Below are 13,798 nucleotides of genomic sequence, written 5' to 3'. Positions count from 1 at the left end.
TTTTGAATGACATGGTGTATAATGTTATAAAAAGCTTTTTATTTCAAATAAATGCTGATCTGTGGATTTCATCAAAGAATCCTAAAAAAATTTACTCCAAATGTTTTAAATATTGATAATAATAATAAATGTTCAGCAAATCAGCATATTACAATGATTTCTGAAGGATCATGTGACACTGAAGACTGGAGCAATGATGCTGCAAATTTAGCAGGAATAAATTACAATTCAAATAGAAAGCTTTTTTAAATAGCATTTCACAATATGCTGTGAAATATGTGCTGTATTTTGGATCAAATAAATAGGCTTGGTGAGCAGAAGAGACTTATTTAAAAACATTAAAAATCTTACTGTTCAAAAACTTTTGACTGGTACTGTAAACACGTTTATTATAATATTTACAAAATGTTTGTCCTACGTTTTAACACCAACAACAAATATCAAAATAAAATAACAGCGATAATAAGACTGAAGAATATAAAACGAATACAAAGCTGAAAACACAATTTATATATGTATCATTTACCGTTTATAAAACACAAGATACGTCAGCTACTTGTACGCCAATATCACTTTCATGACGTCGGCGAAACCGTGCAATCTCATTGGTCCACGGAACAACAAGAGAATTTTGCTTATATCCACGTGGAGGTGCTGAAGCGTCTGATAAAGCCTGGATTTCACACTCCGCCCCTATTAAAACTCTTATATCCAAAGGCAAACATTATGAAACACTAAAAATAAACAGTCTGATGCTAACACGAAACGTGGATATGGATCTACTGAGGCATGAAGCTCATCCACACTGAACCGATCGATCGTTGGTCAGCGTCAGTGTACTGAAATGTGTTGTGGGATAAGATAAGTGCTCATACGGATACACAGTGAAAGTGTGCAGAAGAGTTTTAAAAACGCCGGAGAAACATCATGGCGAACAGCGTCACTCAAGAGTACATGCAGATCCCAGCCGTCACTCGAGCATACACCACTGCATGCGTCCTGACAACGGCAGCTGTGGTGAGTAAACCAGGCTAAGGTATGAGTGACACTGGACTTATATTGCAAGATAAATATAGAATCATTCCATACTGAAGACTGTAAGTCGATATGCCTTCACAATTGTTATTATCTTCACCACATTCAAGATTCAATGCTTAAAAAAACCAACATAATAAGAATAGTTTGTGTGTTATAGTGTGTAGTAATATTTAAATATCAAAATTTGATTTTAGTATATAATGTAAATACATATTTACATTTTGTTTATATTTTATCTATCATTTTTTTGCGCTGTAACTCATGACACGTACATTTTAAAAACTCCAAATATTATAAATAGCCTCTCAGCTGACAAGATTATAAAATGGTATGTATTATTGTACAAAATGTTTGTATATCACAGTCAACTACCTAAAAATCACACAAATTAAGAGTACAGGAACAATCTAAAATATGTTATTTTTTCATGGTAGCCAGAAAACCTTATTGTGACTTATCTTTTTTTGTTTATTACAGCAATTGGAGTTAATCACACCGTTTCAACTCTATTTTAACCCTGACTTGATATTAAAGAGGTACCAGGTCAGTATCATAATATCATTGAAACATAGCTGGGTTTATGACAACCACTTAACAGTATGTAGTTTTTTATTTTCAAATACATGTATGTTTCCTCTCTTCTTTTATGTAGGTATGGCGACTGATCACAAACTTCTTGTTTTTTGGACCTCTTGGATTCAGCTTCTTGTTCAACATGATTTTTTTGTATCTTTTTTGATTTCTTATTGTTGGTTGTCTAAAATGTGAAGGGAAGTGTGCACCCAAAAACACATCCACACAGTTTCACAGTGTGTTTACTTTGCATAACAGTCGTTTGGTTTGTATGCAGCTGTGCTGTAGGTCATCTGTGTTTATGCCCTTGACTGAGCAGATATCGTTACTGTCGAATGCTGGAGGAAGGCTCCTTCCGTGGCCGAACGGCAGATTTTGTCTACATGTTCCTGTTCGGTGGTGTTCTTATGACCGTATCCTTCAGTATTCATCACCTCACCAAAGTCACATGTATCATGTGATTATCAGTGATTGCTTACCTCATATCTTATATATACACTACCATTCAATAGTTTTGGGTCTCTTATGCTCACTAAGACACTAAGATATTATATCATACAGTACAGTAAAATCAATAGTATTGTGAAATTTTGATATAATTTATGTACATGGAATGACATGATAATTAGTAAACAGTGACAATTTTCACTTTTGGGTGAACTAGCACTGTAAGCTCAGTTAACTTCATTCTCAACCTAACCTACAGATTCATATGGAAACCCATTTCTGCCACATAAGAAAATTGTATTATTATTTACACTATCGGTCAAAAGTTTTTGAACAGTAGGATTTGTAATGTTTTTTTAAAGAATCTTTACTGCACACCAAGCCTGCATTTATTTGATCTAAGATACAGCAAAAGCAATAATAATGTGAAATATTTTTACTATTTAAAATAACTGTTTTCTATTTGAATATATTTTAAAATGTAATTTATTCCTGTGATCAAATCTAAAGTTTCAGCATCATTACTCCAGTCTTTAGTGTCACATGATCCTGCTGAAATCATTTGCTGTTCAAGAAATGTTTACATTTATTATTATTATTATTATTATTATTATTATTATTATTATTATTATTATTTAAAACAGTAGAGTACATTTTTTCAGGATTCTTTGATGAATAGAAAGATCCAAAGATCAGCATTTATCTGAAATAAAAGGCTTTTGTAACATTATATACACTATACCATTTAAAAGCCTCCAAAAATACTCCAGTCAGGGGAAAGAAATGATAGAAATGAAAACTTTTATTTAGGAAGGATGCTTTAAATTGATGATAAAGGCATTTATAATGTTACAGAAGATTTCTATTTCAGATAAGTGCTGTTCTTCTGAACTTTTTATTCGTCAAAGAAACCTGGAAAAAATTCTACTCAGCTTTCAAAATAATAGTAACATTAGTAATGTTTTTAATAATAGTAACATAGTAATGTTTTTTGAGCAGCAAATCAGAATATTAGTATGATTTCTGAAGGATCATGTGACTGGAGTAATTATGCTAAAAATTCAGCTTTGAAATCACAGGAATAAATTACATTTTAAAAAGTATACAGATGAAAAGCAGTTATTTTAAATAGTAGAAATATTTCAGTTTTACTGTTTTTGCTGTACTTTGGATCAAATAAATGCAGGCTTGGTGTTTAAACAATGTTGAAATTTTGACTGGTAGTTTAATTATAATTATGAGATAAAACTGTCATACTTATGACTTTTCATAATTATGACAAAAGTTATGAAATAAATGTTGTCATAATTATGATAATTTGTGCTAACTATGACTTTTTATCTAATTTTGACTTTTTGCCATCATTTTGACTTTGTATGACTTTTTTTAATCAGAATTTAGTTTTTTATGTCATAATTATTACTTTTTATGTCATAAATATAATTTACCAAAGTTTTTTTTTTTTTTCTTCTGTGGCAGAAATTGACTTCTATAGGCTGAAGTGTCCATGCATATTCATAAGGAACATTTAATAATTTCATATTATTTAATTTTTAGTGATGAATGACTTTCTAATTCAGTCCTCTGTCTTTCTAATTTCTTTAACTCTAATATGCTGTAGCTCTTTGGTCTATTTTCCAACCTGTTCTTTTTAGGACAGGCTTTCACTATCATGCTGGTTTATGTTTGGAGTAGAAGGAACCCTTACATCCGCATGAACTTCTTTGGCCTGCTCAACTTCCAAGCCCCATTCCTTCCCTGGGTGCTCATGGGATTCTCTCTGTTACTGGGCAACTCCATTGTTATTGATCTCCTGGGTATGTTAACTTTTGTCCTGAAATACTCATGACAAAAGAGATGACTTTTGATATGGTTTGGCATAAACATGATTATTACATAATGAAATTGAAATATTTATAGCCTGGGTCAAAAGTTTTTGACCAGTAAGATTTTTAATATTTTTAAAGAAGTCTTTTCTGCTCACCAAGCTTGCATTTATTTGATCCAAAGTACAGAAACAAACAGTAAAATTCTGAAATATTTTTACTATTTAAAATAACTTTTCTATTTGAATATATTTTAAAATGTAATTTATTCCTGTGATTTTAAAGCTGAATTTTTAGCATCATTACTCCAGTCACATGATCCTTTAGAAATTATTTTAATATGTTACCGTTGATCTTTGTTGAATATAATTTTAAAAAAATTAACTCCAAACTTTTGAACAGTAGTGTATATATGTTTGTGTGTAATACATATAGGGATTGGTGTAGGACACATCTACTACTTCCTAGAAGATGTATTTCCTAACCAACCTGGAGGCAGAAAGCTTCTTGCCACTCCTGGAATTATGTAAGTATGACAATAAATATTTTCAACATTTTATTTATTTCTAAATATATTTCAATAATTTGTTTGGCTTCAATATGGGGAAACTAAATCAGAAATATCCATTCATGTTTTACAGTCGAGTTTTGTTTGACACGCCTCAAGAAGATCCGAATTACGCCCCACTTCCAGAAGATCAGGGGGGGATATCCTGGAATGGACGAGGTGTAGAAGATACCGGCCAAAATGAAGGTCAAAATGAGGAGGATCCTCAAAGAGATGAAAACTAAAAGGTCAACCCCCCCAAGACACAGCAATAAATCTTGTCATGCTTTTAATGTCCTCCTTGTTTTAGTTGAGGAAGTTCATGTCTGCGTGTCAAGTTCTTTAAGTCAGACTGTGTAATGGAAGACACTCTGGATCCAAGGAAGTTGGAGACTGTGGCCACCTTAGTGCCTTTGTGTACAAAATAAATAGATTTTGCATTCAGTGCCATCCACATCACAAACAAGTTTTCCTTTGTTATTTTGTTCTGGAAGAACAATGCCTTTCTGTTTTACTTCACACCACGTTTTACGAAACAATGCCGTTTTCTCGGCAACTTCTGTTTAATGAATGTTACAAAGCAGCGGTGGCTGGCAGGATTGGAGTTGAAAGAGAAGCCATTCAATCTCCCAAACTATAATCCATCATTTTGGAGGGTGGTGTGAACTCCACAAGAGGGTATTTTCTTGGGTACAATACTGTGGCATATCTCTTTCCCACAACACAGTCAGTGGTGAGGCAGGTGGACACATTCACAAATGTGCCGACTATCTGAAATGCCAAATTGAACTGCAGACTATGCATTTTCAAGCCTGTGGCCTTTTGTTAGCCCAGCACCATTGCAAAAAACAAAACGCTTCATGCAGTGAAACTGAAAGATGGATTGTCTGGAAGAATTTGTGCTTCACAAAAAGATTTAACAAAAATTTCCTAAAAACAACAGGTATGTGTACATGGATACTTGCGTTTTTCTCTGTCTGAAGGCTGATGAATGAAGTTTTCTGTTGTATTATATTTACCATTTGATTGTTTGTTGAATATTTCTGCTTTACAAATAAATTTTTAAACCTATATAGCACTTGAGTGACTAGTTTGCTAGTTCAGAACAAAATACTCAGATTATTTCTTTAAAGGTGTCATCGGATGCCCATTTTCCACAAGTTGATATGATTCTTTAGGGTCTTAATGAAAAGTCTATAACAGGGGTGCCCAACCCTGTTCCTGGAGATCAACCTTCCTGCAGAGTTTAGTTCCAACTCTGATCAAACACACCTGTCTGTAATTATCCAGCGCTCCTTCAGAACCTTATTAGTTGGTTCAGGTGTGTTCGAGCTGAGGAAGGTCAATCTCCAGGAACAGGGTTGAGCGCCCCCTGGTCTATAATATACTTTGGGTAAAAATTCTCAGTGGTAGTGTAAAACAACACACTTTTTACCTTGCTAAAATCAGCTCTGCAAACCATCCAGTTCTGGTCGAGGTTGCTTTAAATGTTAATGAGCTCTGCTCGCCCCGCCCCTCTCTTCTCTCTGTGGAGTGACGAGCCGGTTTACTTTAGCCGCATTTAGCCGTTAAACTTGCTAACTAGCACATTATTAGGAAAGGCGATCGCAAAGACTAATTAAAAAAAAACCAAACTTGCACTCACTTCTGCTGTAAGTGAAGCTGGATGACGAATGATTCGCATGAACGTAGACAGATATATGTGGATCATGAGGCGCATTCCCTTCACAAACAAATGTAATCCACTGCATCTTCAGCATTTCAGATGTCAGGAGTAAATGACGACAACTATGTTCATCATTACATCCAGCAACACAACACCTCAGTCGCTCAATCTGAGATATTCTTGTCTAACTTACATCCCTGCTCTGGCATTGAAACATTGGAGGTCAGACTGTTACAGCTGATTTAAGGCGGGTCTGAGGTAAGAGCTCATGTCAATCAACTATCATGGGAGCGGCCTCTGTTGGTGTGATGCCACACTGACAGGCATCTGAGAATGCTTCGATTTGAAAAAGGGGATATTATTTGTACGGATTAAATAAAAACCACTGCATGGATTTTTATCATTATAGGGTAGATGTGTACATACACTGCCAACACACATTAATGTTCAAACAACATGTAAAAGTGAACTTAGCATCCAAAGACCCCTTTAAGACACTTGTTCCACTGGGGCCGTCCTTGCAAGCGCACTGCAAGCTTTTGGGAACAAAAAGCATTCCAACAAAGAGTTGTCTTAATTTTATTTAAAAGCACATTATGTTTACAAAATGGCATCTATACACAAACACAAAACAAGACAAATAAAGATACCATAAAATATTCTCAACATTTCAAGACAGATCATCTGTCTCCAAGATGACTGATACAGGAGAAGGTCACAACATGGGCTTTGACTAGGCCTGACTGGAACAGATGTTGCTTTAGTTTACAGTAGGTAACTCTCATTTGGAGGGACTGAAACTGGACTGGCCAGTGGAATGTCTCTATGTTTTTATGTCAGTAATGCTGGGTTGTAGATCTATTGATATTTCCTCTTCAGATTTACATAGTTGCAGGTGGAGGATGTGATTTTCACCATGCTGGAGCCGTGTTTGCAAGTCGTCTCATTCGCCTGAAACAGAAACGGTTTGATATGAGAACTATAATAGTCACAACATCTTCCAAACCCGTACACAAGAGTATAACTGGTCTTATAGCATTAACAGTTTGTTGCTCACATATGGTACACCTCTGTTATGGGGCAAAACCATATCTTAAAGGGATAGTTCACCCCCCAAAAAAAACCACTTATATTTATATGTCCTAGCTTTTCCAAGCTTTATATATAATATAACTTTGATTCTATTCATCTGAAAGAAGAAAGTCATACACACTGGGGATAGCTTGAGGGTGAGTAAATCATGGGGTAAGATTCATTTTTGTGTAAACTATCTCTTTAAATGAATCAGATAATTCTCTTACCTTGTGTTTCTGTCCTGGTCCCTGATCTTCTTCTCCATCTCAGCATCTGTCAGTGTCTCCAGCAGTGGACACCACTGGTCAGCATCACCTGTGTTTCGGATGGCAATTTCCACCGTGGGGAGAGGGTTCTCACTACAAAAAGAAAACACAACATTTCAGACCGAGTTCATCTTTTCTAATAGTTTCACAATACTGGGCTAAACAATTTGTCTTCCTCCCAGAGGAAGGCCATGACCCTTTTGATTAATTTCCCAGACATTAGACGCAGTCTGAAAACACGTCCAACTTGGAGAAAGTTCACATTTGTTTTTAAGTTCAAGATGTGAACACTTTCCTCTGCTCTTTATCATATAAATGGAGAAACATTTAAATAAGTCAAACTCACAAAATGACTCTGTAACCATATGGGGATTTGACTTTTCAGTGTTTTCAACATACAGCAATTTAATAATGCACTAACACTTCACTTTTTACCACATTTTATATTACGCAGTGAAAAAGTTTTAAAAGGATTCATACTCTGCCTAACTGTGATTCATTCTTCAATAAAGGATTTGTGTATGTGTGTGTGCTGAACCTGAAGGCGTAGGTCCTCTGATGCCAGCTGAGCTGGCCGCGTATGCTGTATGCAATAGTGGTGACAAACTCTCCTCCCAGGCCCAGTTCAGAGCACAGCTTCAGAGCAAACTTCTCAGGAGAGTTCTCCTTCTCAGACATGTCCCATTCAAACTGGTCCACCAGAGATATGTTCCCAACATGAATGTTTAACTATAGAGATATATAGAGAAAACAACAGCAATCAAAAAACATAAATCTAGCTTTGTTCAACTGAATAATAACAGCGAAATAATAATACCATATGTAGACTACCATTCAAAAACTTGCAGAAGATTTATAAAAACATACTTCTATTCAGCAAGAACGCAGTAAATTTATCACAGAACAGTAAAGCCATTTCAGATGTTGTTCTTCTGAATGTTTATAAAAACCAAAAAAAAAAAAAAAATGCATCATGGTTTTCACATAAATATTAAGCAGTACAAACATTTTCAAAATGTACATGTGTACATTTTTCTTTTTTTTTTCTAACTGAATTTAGTACTGCCCTTCAGATGCTACAGAAGATACTTACATGCTTCCCATAGGACAAAATCAGTTAAATTTACCCTGATCTTCACATTCAAAAAGTTTTCACCCCTGGTTCTTAACGCATCGTGTTTCCTTCTGGAGCATCAGTGAGCATTCGAACCTTCCGTAATAGTTGCATACGAGTCTCTCAGTTGTCCTCAGTGTGAAAAGATGGATCTCAAAATCATACAGTCATTGTTGGAAAAGGATTCAAATACACAAAAATGCTGAAAAACCAAAGAATTTGTGGGACTTGAAGGATTTTTCTGAAGAACAGTGGGCAGTTTAATTGTTCAGGGCAAACAAGGCAACAACTATCACTAAACAAAAAAAAAACCCAGCTGTGGATCATTCAGGTAACAACACAGTATTAAGAATCTAGGGGATGTAAACTTTTGAACCATTGAGTATTTCACATATACCGCTGCACCTTAGGAACACATTAAAAATAACTGTTTTCAATCTTGTGTTTCTATGCATACCACCAGATGGTCAAAATAATTGACTAATGAGAGCTGGATTTTAAAGATGGGACTACTGAAATCAAGGTGACTTGACAGAATGACGCTTGCACCTTGATGATGACTCTCTGGTCCATCTGCTCATCCAGTATGCTGTCTGTAGGGTAGGACTCTATCTGCTGCCTGATGGCCGAGGCAATGGCCGGAACAAAGGTCAGTGGGCTCAGATCCAGATCGTCGCAAAGGATTTCAGCAAACATCTCCGGAGTCATTAGCTTCTCTGTCGGGTCATAGGGAAAAAAAAAAAGAGAGTTCAGGCTATTGTATAAATGCGGAAAAAACATTTAAAAAATAACGTTAATGAATGCTGCTCAGGAAGTGTGTAAGGGAGTCTACCATTCATGTTCCATGTGAAAGCATCACGCAGCTTCTGCCCGTCAATCTCCATGTCCAGTCGGATTGGCACCAGGATCTCAGGCTGAGTGGCGTTCTCATGAATGACTGCAGGGTCATGATCATCAAAGCTGTAACAGCACACATCCAGGGAACAAACACAGTAAGAAAATGAAACCAGTGAAATTATATATAGGGGTAGGAGAAATCAATGTGATATATAATTTGTGTAGGCTAAAAAAACATTGCGATTATCTTCTATTTTCACCTTGAAAACCCTGTTTTCACAAAAACTGAACACAGAGAGCTTCACAAAGTAAACATCAAGTAAAAAGCTACAATTGCTACAACTTTAATTACAGAAAACAATGCTAAAATAGGAAAAATATGGCGTCATGATGATCATGAAACCTGGACAGTTGGAGCAACAAGATAAACATCTGCTCTTGAGACACAAATCACTATGCACAGTTTTTGGAAAGAAAACTTGAGAGAAGAGTGAGAAGCAGATTCCCTCCTCCAAAATCTCTCAAGCAACTGGACACTATTCAAAAGTTGTATGAATCTATTCTATTATTGGAAGCTGTATTAAAAGCAATATATATATATATATATATATATATACATATATATATCTTACAATATATCTTAATAAAGATATATTGTCTGTTTCCCATAGTTTACATTAGTACATCCAACCCCTTTATATATGTGTGTGTATGGGTGGACTGTCCCTTTGGGCAGACATTATTTATTTATTTATTTATTTTTTTTTTACCAGAGCGGGAAGGTCCTTTTTTTGTCACGTCCCAGTCGATTGCGGTTGATGGTGGTGGAGCAAGGCACAGCGTCCAAGTGATGGGAACTGTTGGGAAGAGTGGGCACCCACTGACTGTTTCTCTTGGCTTTCTGCTCCCTGTGAAAAAACAAAAACAAAAAAAAACTAAGTTAATCAGCTGATGTGCTGTAATGCAACTACGGCTTGACAAAAAAATGATCTTATAATAAACAAAAACGGGCTTTAAAGGGACAGTTCGCCTAGAAATGAAAATTCTGTCATTAATTACTCCCCCTCATGTCATTCCAAACCATAAGTTTTAAAAACACAAATTATGATATTTTGATGAAATCAGAGAGCTTTCTGACCCTGCATAGACAACAACTTGAACCTCATTCAAGGTCCAGAAATGTAGTAAGTACATTGTTAAAATATTCCATGTGACGTCAGTGGTTCAACCATAATGTTATGAAGCTACAAGAATACTTTTTACGCTCAAAGTGGCCTTTTTTGTACTCTTTCCTTCTGTCATTTTTTCGCTGCATGTTCACAAGGGTACCATGGCACATGTGTGTGGTGCTGCTGACACAGGAGCCAGCGTTTTGACATAGAACGTCAATCTCTATTAGTATATCATTAGTATATCATCTGTATATACTGGTTGAAATAAGTAAGGCGGAGCTAAAAAAAAAATTGCAAGTCATTGTCTCTGTCGAAACCTTTAAGACCAAGACACACCAAGCCAATGGTCAGTCGTTGGCTCTCGTCGGGCAACTGGTGCACGTCTGTTAAGCTCGTCTGTTCGGCGGGAATTTGCAATGGGACCGTTGGGGAAAGTGAGAACTCTGACTCTGAGAATTGAAGCGAAAGTGTTGAAAACGAGTAAGTAAATAAAGGCGGCACAAACAGAAGGCTGTTCTCATGTTATGTGATCTTATCCAAGCATTCCAATATGTGAATATTATCATAACAACATGAGCCACTTAAAATGAAGAAAGTTATCAACATAACTGATATTCAAAATGGTAAGCAAGCACTGCTTTGTTTACGTTTCATATATCAGCGTTTATTTCATATATCTTTGTTTCGGTTTCTCCTTTCAAATGGCGAATATATACTATAAAAAGCTGCTGATATAGACAGGTAAATGTTCTCACGCAGACGCAGAACGCACGTTAGTTTGTAGTCTGTGCGGTGTGTTCAACTGCAGCTTTTTGTCCAGATGCTGCAAACACGAGGCAACAACACCACGGGTTTCATCTGCGCTAGTTGTTTGAAGTAGGCTTGGTGTGTCCAGGCATATAGACATATTTACAAAAACTTTTATGCACAGCGTGCATTTTCTTCTGCTTGTAAACAAGACACAGTGCATCCGGATTCGACGTCAGAACATCAGCAGCATCACATGCAAGTGTTGTAGTACTGTTGTGAACATGCAGCGAAAACTGGCACTGAAGAGAAGAAATTGTTGTATTCTCCTAGCTTCACTACATTACGGTTGAACCACTAATGTCACATGGACTATTTTATCAATGTCCTTACTACCTTTCTGGGCCTTGAACATGGTAGTTGTGTTGGTGTCTATGCAGGGTCAGAAAGCTCTCGGACTTCATCAAAAACTTAATTTGTGTTCTGTAGATGAATGAATGAATAAAGCTTATTTCCACTAAATGTATTATTTGATTAACCTACATAATGCAACAAAAGTATAATATTAATCAATTATGAGAAATGTAATTGTCATTTCTATTATGAATAAGAATCCTCTGTAATGACCATGTTCACACATGAAGCAAGTGTGAATGCATTTTCTTTACCAAAGGCGAGAAATGGTTTACCTGAGATATGCTGGAGGTTCAGTGCTGATGGACACGGCCTTGTACTTCTCGTCATGCCCCTCAAATATCTCCTCTACTTCTGAGGCCTTCAGCAGCGTCACACTAGTGGCTAAAGTGGTGTAACCGTGATCTAACACAAAACATTGCTTATACTGTAAGATAGAAAGTGCCATTTCCAGCTTAACCCTTTTAAAGTCCTGTGACCCTTTATCAGATGTGTACAGTGAATTCTACACTTACCGTGAGATGATGCTACTATCTTCTTTCTCTCCTCTACTGTCGCTAGTCTTCTTGAGAGCGATGGGTAGCGCTTATATAAAGACCCTCTGAACATACGCAAGTAATTCCCCACCTAAATATAGACACATAATGGAAAGTAGATATATAGGACTGACTCAATAATTAGCCGTAGTTCTGTCAGTGACTGTACTGTACTCCTTATCTTTGGAAAACTCGCATCGTATTATAATACAACTAACGTAAACTAACCGCAAAGAAAGCCCTATACTTCATATGTAGAACGCCGGCACTGATTTATTTCAATGAATCACCAATCAGTTAGCGATCTTATCGCAATCGACAACAATCCTAGCTAGCTAGCTGATGTATTAGCACTCAGTGCAAAACAATAAACGCTTCATACAAACATAAATCCTCATAAAAAGATTAGTGCGTTGAATTACAAACCTCTGATCCAATCATGTAAAATTCTCCATCCTCCTCCAGTTGGAATTTAATAGGTTTCTGTCCGTATGTTTTGCTTAACGCCATGTTGAACGTTAGCGCGACCCGTTCCGTTGAACATGCGTATTAGCGACCAACCGACCAGTTTGGCGCATGAAAATGACGTAACGTACGCAGGCTCTGAACGCTTTAGAAAATTGATTCATAATGCCTTTTGTTGTATTCAGATTTTGCACTCAATAAAAAAAAAAAAAAAATTGAAAATTGAAAATTGAAAATTGAAAATTGATTCATTTGGTCAGTATTGGATCTAATGGATGAGAGTGGTAATATGTTAGACTATAATTCATTCACTTTAAAACACGGATTTACCTGTCATCCAAAGCAATTCTTTACTGTTATTAATGCAATACCTTCAGGTATAAAAATGTTAATGAGATGTTACCTTTCCTATTCCAAAATTACTGCTGTCTTTCCATCGTTATATGTTGGTGATTTTGAAATAGAGAATAAACTCTGCACTAACAAATATTTAAGACAGCATATCATCCAATCAAGCTACCCTGGTCAAATATTAAGAAATAATTTAGATCACACATTTGATAAAAATACTGTTAAATATTTCAGAACAGCCTATCTAAAGTTTCCTATTCTCCCCAAGGTAAAATAAACACAGTTTAAAATATTAAATGATATATATCCCTCCAATATGTTTCTTCATTCAAAATTTAATTTTGAAAATGTACCTTGTTACCTATGCAAACATTTCTATGAAGATACAGAACATATATTTTTTACATGTAGTTTGTCTCAGTCCTTGTGGAAAGCTTGGCAGGACTGGTTGGTAGAGAAGCATGTGGTTGCTGATAGTTTCACTCTATCCTGAGATGTAATGTACGGAATAACCAAAGAGTGCTCTGTTTTGTATGATCTGATTAATAATATTATGTTATTAGCAAAATACTTTATACACAAATGTCGATACTTTAAATCTCGCCCCTTGTTTACTGTGTTTAAAAATGATCTAAAATACTTCTCAGATGCCCTTAGTAAAATGAAAAATCCAAAGGCAGTAAAACTGTTTAATTTATTTGTATTATATAATTTGTTGTAATTAT

General features: G+C 35.8%; 2 protein-coding genes across 3 annotated transcripts; one reads left to right on the top strand and one right to left on the bottom strand.

Moving 5' to 3' along the window:
• The first annotated feature begins 662 nt into the window (after positions 1 to 662).
• Positions 663 to 5,502, top strand: derl3 (derlin 3). The gene is made up of 7 exons (XM_051117567.1): positions 663 to 1,017; positions 1,516 to 1,581; positions 1,691 to 1,764; positions 1,931 to 2,024; positions 3,680 to 3,875; positions 4,320 to 4,410; positions 4,526 to 5,502. The coding sequence occupies exons 1-7, from the start codon at positions 928 to 930 to the stop codon at positions 4,674 to 4,676; spliced, it is 762 nt and encodes a 253-aa protein (XP_050973524.1). The 5' UTR covers positions 663 to 927; the 3' UTR covers positions 4,677 to 5,502.
• Positions 5,503 to 6,660: 1,158 nt separating this feature from the next.
• smarcb1a (SWI/SNF related, matrix associated, actin dependent regulator of chromatin, subfamily b, member 1a) lies at positions 6,661 to 12,843 on the bottom strand. 2 transcript variants are annotated; one of them, XM_051117565.1, is made up of 9 exons: positions 12,684 to 12,843; positions 12,237 to 12,348; positions 11,997 to 12,126; positions 10,159 to 10,296; positions 9,384 to 9,511; positions 9,101 to 9,267; positions 7,976 to 8,166; positions 7,399 to 7,530; positions 6,661 to 7,048 (listed from the first exon to the last, which is right to left on the bottom strand). In XM_051117565.1, exons 1-9 carry the CDS (start codon positions 12,765 to 12,767, stop codon positions 7,009 to 7,011), a joined length of 1,122 nt encoding a protein of 373 aa, XP_050973522.1. In that variant the 5' UTR covers positions 12,768 to 12,843; the 3' UTR covers positions 6,661 to 7,008. The 2 variants fall into 2 exon arrangements, with proteins under 2 accessions (XP_050973522.1, XP_050973523.1); XM_051117566.1 differs by having other exon boundaries at positions 11,997 to 12,105.
• Between the last annotated feature and the right edge of the window lie 955 nt (positions 12,844 to 13,798).

This window comes from Labeo rohita, chromosome 8, assembly GCF_022985175.1.
Source record: "Labeo rohita strain BAU-BD-2019 chromosome 8, IGBB_LRoh.1.0, whole genome shotgun sequence".
Lineage (NCBI taxonomy): Eukaryota > Metazoa > Chordata > Actinopteri > Cypriniformes > Cyprinidae > Labeo > Labeo rohita.
Note: the sequence above shows the minus strand (reverse complement) of the source record. Positions and strands in the feature narration are given on the sequence as shown.